Here is a 19,507-nt window from a genome sequence, read left to right as displayed (position 1 = left end):
TAGAGATGTTAAGTAACTTGCCTAAGGTCTAAGAGCTGGCGAAAGACAGACCTTGGATTCAAAGCCAAGTTTGCCTAACTTCAGAGCCCTTGCCCTTCATGTCCACCTCAGAGCACCCGTGCGATATTCATATCACTACAGAACCCCTCAGGCCTTGCAGTGTTGCAAGAGGATGCAGGGCACCAGGACAAATGCCCCCAATACACTCTGGACCTTCCAGTTTAGGGAAAGTGAATTAATATTTGCTAAGCCCTTGATGCATTTAATCTATTTAAATTCCTATGAGTGCCTTGAAAGGTAGTCATCATTATCACTGTTTTACACCTGAGAAAACCAAGACTAAACAAATGAGGTTATTTCTTGCCCAAGGTCACACCCAATTCCAGGTAATTCCAAGCCTGAGCACTTTCCTCTCCTGTTGTCTGTCCACAGATCCTAGGTCCCTATGAGGAGCTATAAGTTATGGCCATTTTGTCTGTCTGCTAATGTCACACAATAATGTGGGAAAGAATAATGTAATCATTGAAGGTTTGGGGCTAGAGCGAGTATCTTTTGCCTGGTTTAATATTCTTGACTCATGATTTAAGCAGGTTCATAGGACTGTTCCATTTTCCAAGTAGATTTTCTACCATTCAACAAAAAATTCATTTTCTGGCTGGACGTGGTGGCTCATGCCTGTAGTCCCAGCACTTTGGGAGGCTGAGGTGGGCAGATTGCTTGAGGCCAGTTCAAGACCAGCCTGGCCTACGTGGCAAAACCCCATCTCTACTAAATATACAAAACTTAGCCAGGCATGGTGGCACGCACTTGTGATCCCAGCTACTTGGGAGGCTGATGCAGGAGAATCACTTGAACCCAGTAGGCGGAGGCTGCAGTGAGCCGAGATTGAGCCACTGCACTCCAGTCTGGGCAACAGAGCAAGACTCTGTCTCAAAAAAAAAAAAAAGAAAAGAAAAAGAATCATTTTCTGTGTATGGTGTAAGACAAGATTCCAATTATATCTGTTTTTCCCATGTGAAAAGCCAATTGTTCAGCACCATTTAATGAATAACCCATTCTTTCCCTACTAACTTTAAATGCCGCCTCAGTCACACACCAAGTTCCCATATGAGTCATACACCTGTCTCTAGATATTTACATTTTGTTCCCTACATTTTGTCATCTAGATTTTTATTGCTGTTCAGTTATAAAAATTTCATAATTTTCATTTGATTTCCTCTTTGTCCATGAATTATTCTGAAGGAAGTTTTTAAATTTTCCAAATGTCTAGATTTCACAATTTGTTTAAATTTATTATAGAAATTTCCAAGCATCAGAATTCATTATTGCTTAAATTATCATTTGATTTCTAGGTATTACACTGAGGTGGGAGAGTGTGATCTGTATGACACAGTGCTGCTGTGTCCATTATAATAGTCATTAGCAACATGTGACTAGTGAGCACTTCACATGGGGCTATTAAACTGAGATGTGCTGTATCTCTAAGACTTAACATGAAAAAGCAATAATATTGGTAAAATAAAGTAAAATATATTATTAATTAAAATAATGTCTAGTAATATTATAATCACCTTGTTATTAAAATAATCAATACAATAATTTATAGTAAAATAAATTTTATCTGCTTTCTAAAATATTTTTAATGTAGATACTAGAAACTAAAATTATATCTATGGCTCACATTATATGTCTATTGGATAGCAATGATACCGATTATTTGGTATTTTTAACACCTGCTTTCGACTCAGCATGTAGTCAATTTTTGTAAATATTCTTGTGTACTTGAAAAGGAATGTAGACTGCATTAGTGGGTAAACGGCTGTATATATGTTCATTAGATTAAGCCTGTTAATTGGATTATTCATCTATCCTATGTCCCTACTAATTATTTTTGCCTCCTTTGTCTATCAGATTCTAAGAGAGGTATGTTAAAAAAAAAAAAAAACTTCCTACTAGAAGTGTGACAAATGTGCACTTCCTACTAGAAGTGAGCGTTTATTAATTTCTTCTTGCAATTATGTCCATTTCTGCTTTCTATATTTTGAGGCTGTGTTGTTAGGTGCATATGCTATGTTTTGAGTCTGAGGGTTGCTGTGTTTTTTAAGTGCTATCTTTTCTTTTGGAGGTTATTCAGATGTTAACATTGATCTCTGCAGTTAATCAACCTTGCTCCCTTCCCTCCATACCGCACAAGAACTGGAGGGTGCTGTGACTCCTATCACTACCATGCCTCCTCCTCATCTTCCAAATTATTGCCTTCCAATATTTTTACACAAGTTTATTTTGATATAATGCATATATTTATTTTATTTTATTTTTGCATATTCCTTCTCAATCCTTCCTTCTGCATTCAATTTTCTTCTTACTGCAGAAAAGCCCTTAGTGATTCTTTCAGCAATGGTCTATAACTGTCAAACTGTCTTTGTCCAAAATATTGGTTTACCTTCACTCTTTGAATGGTTTACTTTAGCTGGATACAGAGTTTTAGGATGACTATTATTCAAAAGTGACAGTGAAACAACTACTCTAGAAGACACAATAGTGCCCCTCCCGCCCGCCAAAAGATGTCTACATCTACATCCTAATCCCTGGAACCTGTGAATATCACATTATGCGGCAAAGGATCTTTGCAGATCTATCAAATTAAGGATATTGAGAGGGGGAGGGTATCCTGGATTATCCAGGTGTGCTGAATGTAATCACAAGGGCCCTTATAAGAGGAAGGCAGGGAAATCAGAGGCAGGAGAGTAGATGTGATGGGGGAAGGAGAGGTATGTGCATGTGAGGGAGAGAAAAGGGAGAAAGAGAAGTGCAGATGGAGAAAGGAGGCCAGGGAGAGAGAGAGATTGAAAGATTCTACACTGCTGGCTTTGAAGATGGAGGAAGGGGCCCTGAGCCAAGGAATACAGGAAGCCTTTAAATGCCAGAAAAGGTAAGAAAACAGATTTACCTCTAGAGCCTCTGTAGGAGACAGCCTACGAAAATGACTCCTTGATTTTAGCTCAGTGAGACTGGTTTTGGATTCTGACCTCCAGAACGGTAAGGTAATAATTTGTGTTGTATTAAGCCACTATTGTGTGATAATTTGTTACAGCAGCACTAGAAAATTACTACAACCACTAAGGACTGTATTTTAGTAAAAAGGAAACTAGGCAGATTGAGTTCAATTTTTTTTTTTTATTATACTTTAAGTTCTAGGGTACATGTGCACAGCGTGCAGGTTTGTTACATATGTATACTTGTGCCATGTTGGAGTTCGATTTAACAAGATCACAGAGGCTACAATTAGTAAGTTAATTATCACAAGGTTATTTCAATTTAAAGATATTCTCTCACCTTCTGACATTTTCCTTTTTCATCCCTTTTTTGTTTTTCCTTCCTTCTTTCCTCCCTCCCTCTTTCCTTCCTTCTCTTTATTTTTCTTTCTTTCTTTTCTATTTTTCTTCCTTCCTTTCCTCTCTTTCTCTCCTTTCCCCCTTGCTTCTTCCCCTTCCCCTTTCCCATTTATAGATTTACCCAAGCTACCTGGAATAGTGTCTGGCATAAAGTAGGGGTTTAAGAAATATTTGGGGACCATGTAGAATGCATGAATAAATGAATAATAAGTTTTATGCCACTGTAATTGTTGCTCCTTGGTAGGTAATTGGACTTTTCATCCTGGTCATTCTGAAGGCTTTTTTTTTGTATCCTGGGTGTTTTTCTATGTCCTATGGTACACCTAGGTGTGCATTAATTCTTATTTCTGCTGCTGGACTCATTTGCTTCCTAACATAAGGATTCATGTCTTTCCTCAATTGTAGAATATTCTCCAGCTTTTCACTCATGTCAGTTGTGGAAGAATAAGATATTTTTCCTGTAACTAAAAAATGTCTTTAAAATATCTGAATCTTTTTTATTTTAGTTGGAAAATGTGTTCTTTTCTTAAAAAGAAAATGGGAAATATCAAAATCACAAGCTGTAGTCACCATTTGAAGTAAACAAATATGATTCTCTGCAACAACAATCTACCACATGCAATTCCCTAAAACAAATATTCATGGTTTCAAGTTCACAAGTCAGCAGTCCTTAGAAATGCTAAAAGAAGAAACTGTTGTGTATTACAGAAAAGGTTTTTTCACTCTTGTTAGTAAACTGAATTGAAAGAAACTCAGTTTCCTGACTTCTCCTTCATCTAAAAAATGAATGGCTAACCTAGTACTCTGTATCCTTGAAAGCTCTACTGGAGCTGTCTTTCCATTCTTCTGATGATCTTCATTAACTGTTTATGAAACACATGTCCTCTACTTTTCAATGACAATTGTAACAAATGCTCCATTAAAATTATTCAAGGCTTATGATAATTTAGTTCCACACCACCATTCTTCCTATTCTCTATTTCTAGAAATTCTCTGCATGCTGGACTTTTGCTTTCTATTCTGTGTGCCACTTAAACTCTCGTGTGTTCCATCTTTATTTTCTGAATCTCTCTCTGCCATTATCTAGATAGTTCCCCCAAATCCATCTCCTAATTCGTTCTCCCTTTCGGAGTGGCTGGTTTGCTTTTAATGCAGTCATTGAGTTTTTAACTCAGCGCCTACATTTTTATTCCTAGAAGTTTTATTTGGTTCTGTTCAAAATATTTTAGTTAATTTCATTGTATTCTATTACTTCATTATGGCTTCTACTTTTTTCTTTATTTTTTAACCATGTTAAAGTGAACTTATTTTATAGTTCTTTTAACATCATTGAACTCTGATTATCCTATTAGTTAAGTCTGATGACTCTCAGTTATTGTGGATTTTTTCCTTATTGCTTTATAGTTTTCTTAGGAGGGACTCATTAGTAGGGATTTTTTTTAAAAAGCAGTTCAGTACATCCTAGATTATGGGAGTATTCTCCCATACAGTTTGCTTCTGTTGGATACCCTTAGAAGTTCATAGGCCCAAGACCAGTGTTTACATCAAATTTTCAGAATGAGACTCCCACAACACATGGTGATATAAATTCAGATTCAACATTTGCAAGTGATCTAGGCATCAAATTTTTGGGTTTTTCATTAGAGGACAGTGGGGCTTTCTTACTGATTCATTTTGCCCTGGGAAAGAGCTCTTGTTTTAAATGGAGGACCAGTCCTTTATGAAAGGTTCTCACTAACTGCTCTTCAACTGATGCAGGTTCCATGTATGATCTTTAAAAGCTCATCCTAATAGTTAGGGTCTACAGCCAGATACCATTGTGACTGGAGAAATACTGTATCAGCTTAAGAACAACAGGCTAGTACCAACCTGGCATGAAAGGACATCCCCTTATGAAGTAGGAGATGAAAGTAGATGCCATCTATTCAATGTTTCTACTAAGTTTTAGTTTTTTTATCTGATGATTAGAACTGCTTATGGATCCTGCATTAAATTGTTGAAACCAATAAGATAAACAACAGTGTATAATACATTCCATAGTTGAGCTTTTTATTTGAACTTAAGGACACATAGAGAAAGAATTCATTTATGGCTGCTGCGATGTACCATGGGGAAGGAAAATGGATTTGTCAACCCTGGAGTGAGGTTCTGCCTACCGGAGGCTGCTGGCATGTGGAGATCCCCTGGGTGAAACCACTGTCACCATGTCTGACCAGGAGGCAAAACCTTCAACTGAGGACTTGGGGGATAAGAAGGAAACAAAATACATTAAACTCAAAGTCATTAGACAGGATAGCAGTGAGATTCACTTCAAAGAGAAAATGACAACACATCTCAAGAAACTCAAAGAATTATACTGTCAAAGACAGAGCGTTCCAATGAATTTACTCAGGTTTCTCTTTGAAAGTCAGAGAAGCGCTGATAATCATATTTCGAAAGAACTGGGAATGGAGGAAGAAGACATGATTGAAGCCTATCAGGAACCAACATTCAACAGTTTAGATATTCTTTTTATTTTTCTTCTCCCCTCAATCTTTAAATTTTTTTTTTTTTTTGTAATGTGGTGTTCAAAATGAAATTGAAAACTGGAACCCCAATCTTTTTAAAACAGCTGCTAATTTGAATTCTAATGTTCATTATCCATTATTGTTTGTTTTCATTGTGCTGACTTTTGGTGATCAAGCCCAGCCCCCTGCGTATTGCCATCTCCTTTTGAAAAAGTACATGTGTGCACAGAGAGGCTACCTTTCTCAGGACCATGTGTTTTTGGGCATTTGGTGATAAATGAGATAGATCAATCCAAGGGTTCATAATGACTTTCCAGTTGGCCCTGAGGTTCTAGCATGTGATGGCTTACTCCTGGACTATGACTTTCAGTGGCAGGTAGAAGTTTTTCAGAGAACTGGACTGAGGAAAAATGACCTTTTCTTAACTTGAAGCTACTTCAAGAAAGAAGAGGAATATCAGGTTGAAGTCAAGACAACAGAAAAGGTGAGAGTAATGCCTAACTCCAAAGATGGCTTCACTGAAGAAAAGGCATTTTAAGATTTTTTAAAAATCTTGTTAGGGCCAAGCACAGTGGCTCATTCCTGTAGTTCCAGCATTTTGGAAGGCCAAGGCAGGTGGATTGCTCAGGCTCAGTAGTTCGAGACAAACCTAGCCAACATGTCAAAACCCATCTCTACTAAAAGTACAAAAAAATAAAACATTAGCTGGGTATGGTGGTGCACACCTGTAGTCTCAGCTACTTGGGAGGCTGAGGCAGGATAATCGCGTGAACCTGGGAGGCAAAGGTTGCAGTGAGCCGAGATCATGCCACTTCACTCCAGCCTGGGTGACAGAGCGAGACCCCATCTCAAAAAATCTTGTCAGAAGACCCCAGAGCAGTTCTAATTTTCATTAACAATTTAAAAAGTTTTCATGCAAAAATGAATACAACAGAATACTGTTCTTCTTTATTTTATTTGTAATTTTTGGCCTGGGCTATGCATTTTAAATGGACGTAGTCTGTACCTGCTTTATTAAACAATATTTGTAAAAATTGTAAAAAAGAAAAATAATCCATTTATCTTGTGGCTGGGTTAAAGAGTTTTCTTGGTGTCCTGAGGGTATATGACCAACAGTCTATGACTATGGAGAAATCTCAGTGTATGCAAAGATCTAACATTATACTGTAATCTTCACCTAAGACTCAGAAAAGAACCACTTCACTCATAGTTCCAAAGCTAGGTTGCTCCCATCCTCTAATGGGAACTTGAAGACTCTTTCAAATTCCCTTACCGTTTTTTCTAGCTCATACATTGACCAAAGTTGTGAGTGGGTTACACGAAGCTAAGTATTTTTAAAATTTTTCTTTTATTTTCCTTCTTTCTATTTTTGGTTTCTTATTAAAGATTTGTGACTTTGTGGATTCACCATTTATAAGATCATTTTTTTCTTTCTTTTTTGTATTTCCTCTCCCTTCCTTTCTACCTTTGTTTTTTCATTCTTTCCTGTTCCACTGAAGTCTTGAATCTAATGTCTGGGAAACTGGGAAAGAAGAAATTATTGGAAGTTCCTCCCAACAGCCATTGGACATACCTTTCCCTTGTGTATATAGATTTAGTATTGTATAATGAGGTTTTACTTACTGACCATTGTTATGTTACCATGTATGTCTACATTACCTATTCTCAGCAAATGAAAGGGAACATGATTACTCCACTGAGCAGTGTCTCTAGGACTCTTGTTGTTTGTTTCAGAGATTAACGGTTTAATAAAGCAGCAATGCAAGAAACTAAGTCCATTAACTTTCACTTTTCTTAGCTGCATGTAAGTTACTAATTATAACAGCAATGTCATTCCTAAGGAATTACTAACCCAAATGATATGAGATAATTATTCCCAAGAGAATCAAACAAATTTGTAAGACAAATACACTTGAAATTTCAGATATCAATCTCTCTCTCTCTCTTTTTTTTTTTAACCACAGCCTGGGAACAAGGGAACTATGAAATATAATTTTACCCCAAGGTCCAACAAATGACTACATGAAAATAATTTCTCTCCTGCCAAAAAAAAAAAAAAAAAGGAAAAGAAAAAAAGAAACCCTTTATTTTGGTACATTGCCTAATACTTGTGCAGACTGTTGTTTTGTTTAAATAATAAAAATTCCCTGAAGGAAAAAAATTATTCTCTATCAAATATTGAGTTTTAAAAATAATTCGCTATAAATTTTAGGAACCATTTGCTCTGTATTAGTCAACAATTCAGTGTTAAGTTAGTTGAGTGTGTAACTGGTGGAATATGGGACCAGGCTTCTCATTTAGGTCAGCGTTTTACCAGTTTAGTCTCTCCTGACTTCCCACTGAAACACACACAAAGGCATTGAGAGAGATGAAAATGCACATCATCATCAGAAAGGGGAACTCAGTCAACCCACAGACCAAATATGAGAGGAATTTCATTTAGATTTAAGACCAGTTATCCTAGATTTTAAAACCATTAGTCCACCTCTTCGAGCAGTGCTTGTAGAAAGAGGAAAAAGAAGTCACCTTCGGTACCAAAATCTCAGAGGCAATCCCTTTTGGCAGAGTTTCCCAAAACAGTATATTCAGGAGTTTAATTACTAAGAGTTGTTTCTTCTGAAAAGCTCACATAGCCAAAAGTTTGGGCCCTTATGTAAAATATACCTCCTTTTAGAGAATCAGAAAAAAATTACCTATATTAAAGTTTCTGGATGTTCTTACAGAGTAAAAAATGTATTTAGTTTTGTTTAACTTAGAATTTCTACATGAAATTCTAATTTCCTTATTTTTTCTGCAAAATACAACCTGTTATCTTACAGCACCATTTCCAAGGGGCATACTTGGGAATGCTACGTGGTACATAGCTGCATAGATGCTGCTTTCTAAATGCCAGAATGTTATTTCTCTTTTCCTTCCTCTTTTTAAATGTCAAGTTTGAGAGCAAATTTTTAAGAAATAACTAGGTATCAGAGCAGGGAGAGACTATGGTAGAAAAAAGCCCCTATAATAGAGTAGACTAAGATAAGAATAAAGGCGTATGTAATGAAAATGAAGAGCAGTAAGTTATAAAAGCATTGTAAAGGCTCATATATTCAGATATTCCACAGATGCAATTTAAGTGTAAATATTAAAAGTATTTTAGTTAAGCAAGTTATTCTAAAGTTCATGCGGAAAATGGACCACAAAAATAGGCAGACACAAATTCTGAAAAAGAAGAGTAATCAAGAGAATTAGCCACACCAGTTTGGCCTCTTGGTATAAAGAACATGTAAAACAAGGTAGTGTGGCTACATAAATAAGATTGCTGTCAGTGGAAGAAAACAGAACATCTGGAAGTAGATCAAAATACATAAGGGAATTCAGTATATGACAAAAGTAGCTTCTTAAATCATTGAGAAGAAATTGTACTAACCCTTATCTAGGCCTTCACGCTGTGCCAGGCTGTGTCTAAGCACTTCACATACATTAAATCGTTTCATTCTCACAACTGTTTGCAGAAGGCAATATTATTAACTTCCATTTATAGATGAGGAACCCAAGGCTAGTAAATGAGCTAAGTTTGGATTCAAATCCAAGCTATAGATTCTGTACTTTAAACTTTTACACTCATCAAGCCATTAAATAAAAATGTTCACCAAATCATCAAATAATTACTATTAAGTTAAAAAAAAAAGCAGGATATGACCCTGAAAGATATAGAGATGACTTCAAATTGTACGTATGTATTCACACAATTATATGTTTATATCTATATCTGTATATTATAATACTTAGAAGGAAAGGCACCAACAATGGTTAGTAGTTTGGGAATTATATTATAGAAAAGTTTAACTTAATTTTTGTTTGTTTGAGACAGAGTCTCACTCTGTCACCCAGGCTGGAGTGCAATGGCACGATCTCAGCTCACTGCAACCTCCACCTCCCAGGTTCAAGCAGTTCTCCTGCCTCAGCATCCAGAGTAGCTGGGATTACAGGCATGTACCACGACACCCAGCTAATTTTTGTATTTTTAGTAGAGACGGGGTTTCACCATGTTGGCCAGGCTGGTCTCGAATTCCTGACTTCAGGTGATCTGCCTGTCTCAGCCTCCCAAAGTGCTGGGATTACAGGCGTGAGCTACTGCGCCCAGCCAGAAAAAGCTTCATTTTAAATTTGTAATTTGATATAGCTTTCTAATTTCCTACAATGACATAGCTTTTATGACTGAAAAAATATATAAGTACTAAGAAATAAAACCAGATTTGGAGAGAAAATAATCTTATATTGTTAAATAGTATAAGATGTAAAACAATAGGATATTTACATAAGGATATGTAGCTTATGGCTAAGGCTACAAAATCCACAGTCATCTTGAAACTTCAAAAAATATTGTGCTTGTGGATGGCCCCAAGCTCTGCCCAGGCCCTGTAAGGATACCTGGCTCCTGCTGGCTGCCATTAGTGACACTTCCAAGAAAGAGTTTGAGAAACACTGGGTTAAGTCTTGAAATGGTGGGATGAGATATCAGGGGTGTTAAAAATAATCATTCCATGACTCTTTCTGGCTAATTATATCAAGTTATTAAGATACCTAATGAAAGATTGGCCATAGACTCCATCTTCTGAAACCTGTTCGAGAAAATCTAGATTTTTCCCTGCCAAACAAATTGTGGTTGAAGATTTATGATGAGTTGCTCGATTCTTTATATCCTTTAAGCCCAACCCTAGTAGACTTACAACATGAAGAAATTATTTGAGAGGCCCTTAGCCATTGTTCCTCTTGTATATAGCAAGCCATCATAAGGCATTTGAGACAGATAAAAATTCACATTTTTTAAAAAGACATATAGAGAAAGAAAGGATGACTGTACTGACCACACGGTTGTTTTGGGCTACGATGATGTTGAAATGCTACCTCCTGGGGGACATTTTGTGGTCCCCCTGTCCCTTGCAAGCTGAGTCTTCTTCCTTTAGTCTCGTCATTCATAACATTTAGGATACTGTGTTGTTAACATTGGTTTCTTGTGTGTGTCTACTCCAGGATTTCAAACTCTTTGAGAACACATACCACATGTTTTTCTCTATGCCCCACCTTTTGGCCCAGAGCAACTGCTTAGTATTTATTTAGAGAACAAATCAAGGAATTAATGCCTTTTAATTCCATATGAAAATGGTCAGTAGGAAATTCAGGAGTATATCTTAGGAGACTGGTCAGAACTAGAGATAAACTCAGAAGTCATAAAATGATACCAAATCACTCTAAAATTATATAATTAAAATACTATTTTCATTTTCGTTTTGTTTTGAGATGGAGTCTCGCTCTGTTGCTCAGGCTGGAGTGCAGTGGCACGATCTCAACCTGCTGCAAGCTCCACCTCCCGGGTTCATGCCATTCTCCTGCCTCAGCCTCCTGAGTAGCTGGGACTACTGGCGCCCGCCACCACGCCCGGCTAATTTTTTGTATTTTTAGTAGAGACGGGGTTTCACCGTGGTCTCAATCTCCTGACCTTGTGATCCGCCCGCCTCGGCGGGATTACAAAGTGCTGGGATTACAGGCGTGAGCCACCACGCCCAGCCTTCTTTTTCATATATATTGTACCTATTAAGCCTATGAAGTAAACAAGTATTAATATAAGTATTTTCTCTGGTAAGAACCTTGAGGTTCAGAGAGGTAAAGTGATGTGTCCGATGGCATCCAGCAAGAAGTAAAAATAATGTTACTGACACTTAATGGGGCACTAATTATGTGCCAAGCACTGCTCCAAACAGGTTATTTGTGTAAACTCTTTCAATCCACTCAAAACTCAGTGAGACTTTGTCCACATTTAAACAGATAAGGAAAGGGAGGGTAAGAATGATTGAGTAATTTGCCAAAGACCAGAGAACTGGGAGGTGAAGGCGGGCTTCAAGGGCAAGCAGGCTGCCTCTAGGTTTCCTTTAAGTTACCTGTAAGCCATACCACCTGTGCACCTGCACTTTTAATCAGACTCTGAGCCCAGAGCTGTTTCAACTACAGTACATCATTTTGCTTATCTATCACTTCTCTGCCATCCTACGTATATCTCACAGATGTTGAGAGGAATAAATTAGATAAATGCATGTAAAGCACTAAGCAGAATAACTTGCACATAGTAAACACTCAAAAAATGTTAGCTGTTGTTATTGGAATGTTAGTCATTGGAGTAGATGAACTCTGCAGGGACTTTGTCTATTGAGAAGAAAGTGAAGAATCTCTTTAGTTCCCTTATTGTAAACTTAATAGCCATAATAAGGCCCCTTCTTCCCATGATGGGTTGCTGGATGGATAAAACAAGATAATGATTTGAAAAATGGAGTCCTATATGTAAAAGTAAGGTATTTTCCAACTATATCTTATATGAAACCCAAAGTTTCCTACTGTGACTTTAGCTCGTTTCCTCTTGCTCACTCTTCAATAAACACTGACTGATGAATTGCTCTGCCCGGTGTTGGAGATCCTGCCCATCATGCTTACATGGAAACGGTGAGCTAGAAGGCTGGGCCAAATCAAGGTTGCTTCTCTCTAGCTAGTCTATGCTTTGGCTATTTTCAAAGCACGGAAAAGAAATTTCAGCAGATCAAGTGACACAGAGGGACTAGACAAAGGGTTTTACCTGCTTTATTCTACATTAAATGCAATGTCCAATTAACTATTATTACCCACATTGCTTTTAGTCCCCTGACAAAAAAATGATATACTTCCCTAGGGCCTGATTCCATGTTTGGATGAAAACAGGAGAGGGGAGCTGCCAGATGAATCTATGCCCTGAAGTTCTCATCACAGGTCCAGTTACCGATGGAGGGGAGGGGGCCCTGGCCACTTTTTAAAACCACTCTGGAGCATTAGAGGACAGAAGTTGCAGTTTTATGATGAAATTGATTTACTACCCCCAAGGACTCAATCCCATTAGACAGTTGGTCAAGTCTTCCCCCCAGGAGATATTATTTGACCTTAAACTAAAGGACATGTCTCTCCATATATAGATAAAGAAATAAACATTCTCTTATGCAAGCCAGAAGAGCTCTAACAACAGCCTGCAATTTCATGTTACTAGTCTTCCAAACTGTAGACCTGCAGATACCGTACATGCAGAAGTGATGTGCTTATGCCATATCTCCCTTAAGAACAATTGCTGCAACATGATATTCTCTATTTCAATAAGGAAAATGGCATTACATGCCTGGCACCAGGGGAACTTCAGGTCTCCAGGGGGGATTTTCCCGAAAATCTCCTATGTCAGCCTTCCTTTTAAAATAACATTTCTCTGTGGGAATTGTAAGTTCAGTCCCATGTCAGTAAATGGTCTCCTAATAGCCCTCTATGGCAAAGTTATGACTTATTCCTAAAGAAAAATGCCGCCTCTTGAGCATATTTTATTGAGGCTAAGAGTCAAGCCATAAAACATCAGCGCTCACATCTGAGTGCCTGTTCACTAAAACACTATTTATTTGTACATAAATATTTGTCTTTTCTTTGCAGGGATGTATTTGCTTGCATATTCAAGTAGACCATATGTGTAAATTTTAAAAGTCCGAAGTGTTATAATGGGAATGTAGATTAGGAGCTGATTATTTTGGCTTCCAGTTTTAAAAAATACATTAAACTGCTTCTTCCTTTATCTAAAGAATGCATACAAATACAATTTTCATATTAAAGATTTAAAAATCATGTAAAGCTATATGTACAATCATGTGCTACACAGTGATATTTTAGTCAGCGGTGGACCACATTTATGACGGTGGTCCCATAAGATTATAATAGAACATATATAGAAACCTGATATGTCGCAGTTGATATTGGCATTGCAGAACAAGTAGGGGAAATAATTAATATTCAGCAGTGGTCCTGAGATATTTGGTTTTCCATATTAAAAATATATAAATAAAAACGTCTATTCCATCTAAGTCTGTGTAGGCACACTCTATGATAAGTGACATGACTGAGTCATGTGCTACATAACAAAGTTTTGGTCCATGATAAACCACATATATGATGGTGATCCTGTGAGATTATAATGGAACTGCTATTGCCCCTGAAGACTTTCCAGTGGGACAAGATACAGAGGTGGATGACAGTGATATTGATGATTCTGACCCTGTACTGGCCTAGGCTAATGTGTGTGTCTTAGTTTTAAACAAAAATTTTAAAAAGTTAAAAAAAAAAAAAAAGTAGAAGAAAAAGTTTATAGAATAAGGACATAAAGAAAAACACTTTTTTTTTTAGCTGTACAATGTATTTGTATTTTTAAAATAATTTTGTAGTAAGTATTACAAGAGTCAAAAAGTTTTTTTTATTATTATTTTACTTTAAGTTCTGGGGTACATGTGCACAATGTGCAGGTTTGTTACATAGGTATACATGTGCCATGTTGGTTTGCTGCACCCACCAACTCGTCATTGACATTAGGTATTTCTCCTAATGCTATCCCTCCTGCAGCTCCCTACCCCCTGACAGGCCCCAGTGTGTGATGTTCCCCTCCTTGTGTCCATGTGTTCTCATTGTTCAGTTCCCACTTATGAGAACTTGCAGTATTTGGTTTTTCTCTTCTTGTGTTACTTTGCTGAGAATGATGGTTTCCAGATTCATCCATGTCCCTCCAAAGGACATTAACTCATCCTTTTTTATGGCTGCATAGTATTCCACGGTGTATATGTGCCACATTTTCTTAATCTAGTCTATCATTGATAGACATTTGGGTTGGTTCCAAGACTTTGTTATTGTGAACAGTACTGCAATAAAAAATACGTATTCATGTCTCTTTATAGTGGAATGATTTATAATCCTTTGGGTATATACCAAGTGATGGGAATACTGGGTCAAATGGTATTTCTAGTTCAAGATCCTTGAGGAATCACCACACTGTCATCCACAATGGTTGAACTAATTTACACTCCCACCAACAGTGTAAAAGTGTTCCTATTTCTTCATATCCTCTCCAGTATCTGTTGTTTCCTGACTTTTTAATGATCACCATTCTAACTGGCATGAGATGGTATCTCATTGTGGGTTTCATTGGCATTTCTCTAACGACCAGTGATGATGCACATTTTTTCATAAGTTTGTTGGCTGCATAAATGTCTTCTTTTGAGAAGTGTCTGTTAATATCCTTCGCCCATTTTTTGATGGGGTTGTTTTTTTCTTGTAAATTTGTTTTAAGTTATTTATAGATTCTGGATATTAGCCCTTTGTCAGATGGATAGATTGCAAAACTTTTCTCCCATTCTGTAGATTGCCTGTTCACTCTGATGATAGTTTCTTTTGCTGTGCAGAAGCTCTTTCATTTAATTAGATCCCATTTGTCATTTTGGCTTTTGTTGCCATTGCTTTTGGTGTTTTAGTCCTGAAGTCTTTGCTTATGCCTATGTCCTGAATGGTGTTGCCTAGGTTTTCTTCTTGGGTTTTTATGGTTTTAGGTCTTACATTAAAGTCTTTAATCCATCTTGAATTAATTTTTGTATAAGGTGTAAGGAAGGGAACCAGTTTCAGCTTTCTACATATAGCTAGTCAGTTTTCCCAGCACCATTTATTAAATCAGGAATCCTTTCCCCACTTCTTGTTTTTGTCAGGTTTGTCAAAGATCAGATGGTTGTAGATGTGTGGTATTATTTCTGAGGCCTCTGTTCTGTTCCATTGGTCATATATCTGTTTTGGTACCAGTACCATGCTGATTTGGTTACTGTAGCCTTATAGTATAATTTGAAGTCAGGTAGCATGATGCCTCCAGCTTTGTTCTTGTTGCTTAGGATTGTCTTGGCTATGTGGGCTCATTTTGGTTCTATATGAAGTTTAAAGTAGTTTTTTTCCAATTCTGTGAAGAAAGTCAATGGTAGCTTGATGGGGATAGCATTGAATCTATAAATTATTTTGGGCAGTATGGCCATTTTCACAATATTGATTCTTCCTATCCATGAGCATTGAATGTTTTTCCATTTGTTTGTGTCCTCTTTTATTTCACTGAGCAGTGGTTTGTAGTTCTCCTTGAAGAGGTCGTTCACATCCCTTGTATGTTGGATTCTTAGGTATTTTATTCTCTTTGAAGCAATTGTGAATGGGAGTTCACTCATAATTTTGCTCTCTGTTATTGTATAAGAATGCTTGTGATTTTTGCACATTGAGTTTGTATCCTGAGACTTTGCTGAAGTTGCTTATCAGCTTAAGGAGATTTTGGGCTGAGACGATGGGATTTTCTAAATATAGAATCAGGTCACCTGCAAACAGGGACAATTTGACTTCCTCTTTTCCTAATTGAATACCCTTTATTTCTTTCTCTTGCCTGATTATCCTGGCCAGAACTTCCAACACTATATTGAATTGGAGTGAGAGAGGGCATCCTTGTCTTGTGCCAGTTTTCAAAGGGAATGCTTCCAGTTTTTGCCCATTCAGTATGATATTAGCTGTGGGTTTGTTATAAATAGCTCTTATGATTTTGAGATACATTCCATCAATATCTAGTTTATTGAGAGTTTTTAGCATAAAGGACTGTTGAATTTTGTTGACGGTCTTTTCCGCATCTTTTGCGATAATCATGTGGTTTTTGTCGTTGGCTCTGCTTATGTGATGGATCATGTTTATTGACTTGTGTATGTGAAACGAGCCTTGCATCCCAGGATTGAAGCTGACTTGGTAGTGGTGGATAAGCTTTTTGATGTGCTGCTGGATTCGATTTGCAATATTTTATTGAGGATTTTCGCATCTATGTTCATCAGGGATATTGGCCTGAAATTTTCTTTTTTTGTTGTGCATCTGACAGATTTTGGTATCAGGATAATGCTGGCCTCATAAAATGAGTTAGGGAGGATTCCCTCTTTTTCTATAGATTGGAATAGTTTCAGAAGGAATGGTACCAGCTCCTCTTTGTACCTCTGGTAGAATCTGGCTGTGAATCCATCTGGTCCTGGGCTTTTTTTTGTTGGTAGGGTATTAATAACTGCCTCAATTTCAGAACCTGTTATTGGTCTATTCAGAGATTCAACTTCTTCCTGGTTTAGTCTTGGGACGGTGTATGTGTCCAGGAATTTATCCATTTCTTCTAGATTTTCTAGTTTATTTGTGTAGAGGTGTTTATAGTATTCTCTGATGGTAGTTTGTATTTCTGTGGGGTCAGTGGTTATATCCCCTTTGTCATTTTTCATTGCATCTCTTTGATTCTTCTCTTTTTTCCTTATTAGTCTAACTAGCAGTCAATCTATTTTGTTGATCTTTTCAAAAAACCAGCTCCTGGATTCACTGATTTTTTTTGAAGGCTTTTTTTTTTGTGTCCCTATCTCCTTCAGTTCTGCTCTGATCTTAGTTATTTCTTGTCTTCTGCTAGCTTTCGAATTTGTTTGCTCTTGCTTCTCTAGTTCTTTTAATTGTGATGTTAGGGTGTCAATTTTAGATCTTTCCTGCTTTCTCTTGTGGGCATTTAGTGCTATAAATTTCCCTCTATACACTGCTTTAAATGTATCCCAGAGATTCTGGTACATTCTGTCTTTGTTCTCATTGGTTTTAAAGAACATCTTAATTTCTGTCTTCATTTTGTTACTTACTCAGTAGTTGTTCAGGAGAAGGTTGTTCAGTGTCCATGTAATTGTGTAGTTTTGAGTGAGTTTCTTAATCCTAAGTTCAAATTTGATTGCTCTGTGGTCTGAGAGACAGTTTGTTGTGATTTCTGTTCTTTTACATTTGCTGAGGAGTGCTTTACTTCCAATTATGTGATCAATTTTAGAATAAGTGTGATGTGGTGCTGAGAAGAATGTATATTCTGTTGATTTGGCGTGGAGAGTTCTATAGATGTCTATTAGGTCTCCTTGGTCCAGAGCTGAGTTCAAGTCCTGGATATCCTTGTTAATTTTCTGTCTCATTGATCTGTCTAATATTGACAGTGGGGTGTTCAAGTCTCCCACTATTATTGTGTGGGAGTCTAAGTCTCTTTGTAGGTCTCTAAGAACTTGTTTCACAAATCTGGGTTCTCCTGTAGTGGGTGCATCTATATTTAGGATAGTTCACTCTTCTTGTTGCATTGATCCCTTTACCATTATGTAATGCCCTTCTTTGTCTCTTTTGACTTTTGTTTGTTTAAAATCTGTTTTATCAGAGACTAGGATTGCAACCCCTGCTTTTTTCTGCTTTCCATTTGCTAGGTAAATCTTCCTCCATCCCTTTATTTTGAGCCTATGTGTGTCTTTGCACTTTAGATGAGTCTCCTGAATACAGCACACCAATGGATCTTGACTCTTTATCCAGTTTGCCAGTCTGTGTCTTTTAATTGGGGCATTTAGCCTATTTACATTTAAGATTAATATCATTATGTAGTGAATTTGATCCTGTCATTATAATGCTAGCTGGTTATTTTCCCTGTTGGTTGATGCAGTTTCTTCATAGCATGGATGGTCTTTACAGTTTGGCATGTTTTTGCAGTGGCTGGTACAAATTTTTCCTTTCCATATTTAGTGCTTTCTTCAGGAGCTCTTGTAAGGCAGGTCTGGTGGTCACAAAATCTCTCAGCATTTGCTTGTCTGTAAAGGACTTTATTACTCCTTCACTTACGAAGCTTAGTTTGGCTGGATATGAAATTCTGGGTTGAAAATTCTTCCTCTAAGAATGTTGAATATTGGCCCCTACTATCTTCTGACTTGTAGGGTTTCTGCAGAGAGATCCGCTGTTAGTCTGATGGGCTTCCCTTTGTTGGTAACCTGACCTTTCTCTCTGGCTGCCCTTAATATTTTTTCCTTCATTTCAACCTTGGTGAATCTGAAAATTATGTGTCTTGGGGTTGCTCTTTTTGAGGAATATCTTTGTGGTGTTCTCTGTATTTCCTGAATTTGAATGTTGGCCTGTCTTGCTAGGTTGGGGAAGTTCTCCTGGATAACATCCTGAAGAGTGTTTTTCAACTTGGTTCCATTCTCCTCGTCACTTTCAGGTATATCAATCAAACATAGATTTGGTCTTTTCACATAGTCCCATATTTCTTGGAGGCTTTGTTCATTTCTTTTCCTCTTTTTTCTTTAATCTTGACTTCGTGCTTTATTTCATTAAGTTGATCTTCAATCTCTGATATCCTTTCTTCCGCTTGATTGATTTGGCTATTGAAACTTGTGCATGCTTCTCAAAGTTCTCGTGCTGTGTTTTTCAGCTCCATCAGGTCGTTTATATTCTTCTCTACACTGGTTATTATAGTTAGCAATTCGTCTCATCTTTTTTCAAGTTTCTTAGCTTCCTTGAGTTGGGTTAGAACATGCTCCTTTAGCTTGGAGTTGTTTGTTATTACCCACCTTCTGAATCATACTTCTGTCAATTTGTCAAACTGATTCTTCATACAGTTTTGCTCCCTTGCTGGAGAGGAGTTGTGATCCTTTGGAGGAGAAGAGGTATTCTGGTTTTTGGAATTTTCATCCTTTCTGTACTGGTTTCTCCCCATCTTTGTGGTTTTATCTACCTTTGGTCTTTGATGTTGGTGACCTACAGATGGAGTTTTGGTGTGGACGTCCTTTTTGTTGATGCTAATGCTATTGCTTTCTGTTTGTTAGTTTTCCTTCTAACAGACAGACCCCTCAGCTGAAGTTCTGTTGAAGTTTGCTGGAGGTCCCCTCCAGAACCTGTTTGCCTAGATATCACCAGCAGAGGCTG

General features: G+C 37.3%; 1 protein-coding gene across 1 annotated transcript; it reads left to right on the top strand.

The window, feature by feature from the left end:
- The first annotated feature begins 5,599 nt into the window (after nt 1-5,599).
- LOC139363945 (small ubiquitin-related modifier 1-like) lies at nt 5,600-19,061 on the top strand. The gene is made up of 4 exons (XM_071099190.1): nt 5,600-5,891; nt 6,007-6,115; nt 6,335-6,386; nt 19,014-19,061. The coding sequence occupies exons 1-4, from the start codon at nt 5,600-5,602 to the stop codon at nt 19,059-19,061; spliced, it is 501 nt and encodes a 166-aa protein (XP_070955291.1).
- Nucleotides 19,062-19,507: the final 446 nt, after the last annotated feature.

Source organism: Macaca nemestrina, chromosome 6 (genome assembly GCF_043159975.1).
Source record: "Macaca nemestrina isolate mMacNem1 chromosome 6, mMacNem.hap1, whole genome shotgun sequence".
Lineage (NCBI taxonomy): Eukaryota > Metazoa > Chordata > Mammalia > Primates > Cercopithecidae > Macaca > Macaca nemestrina.
The sequence above is the reverse complement of the archived record's forward strand: the minus strand, read 5'-3'. Positions and strand labels throughout refer to the sequence as shown.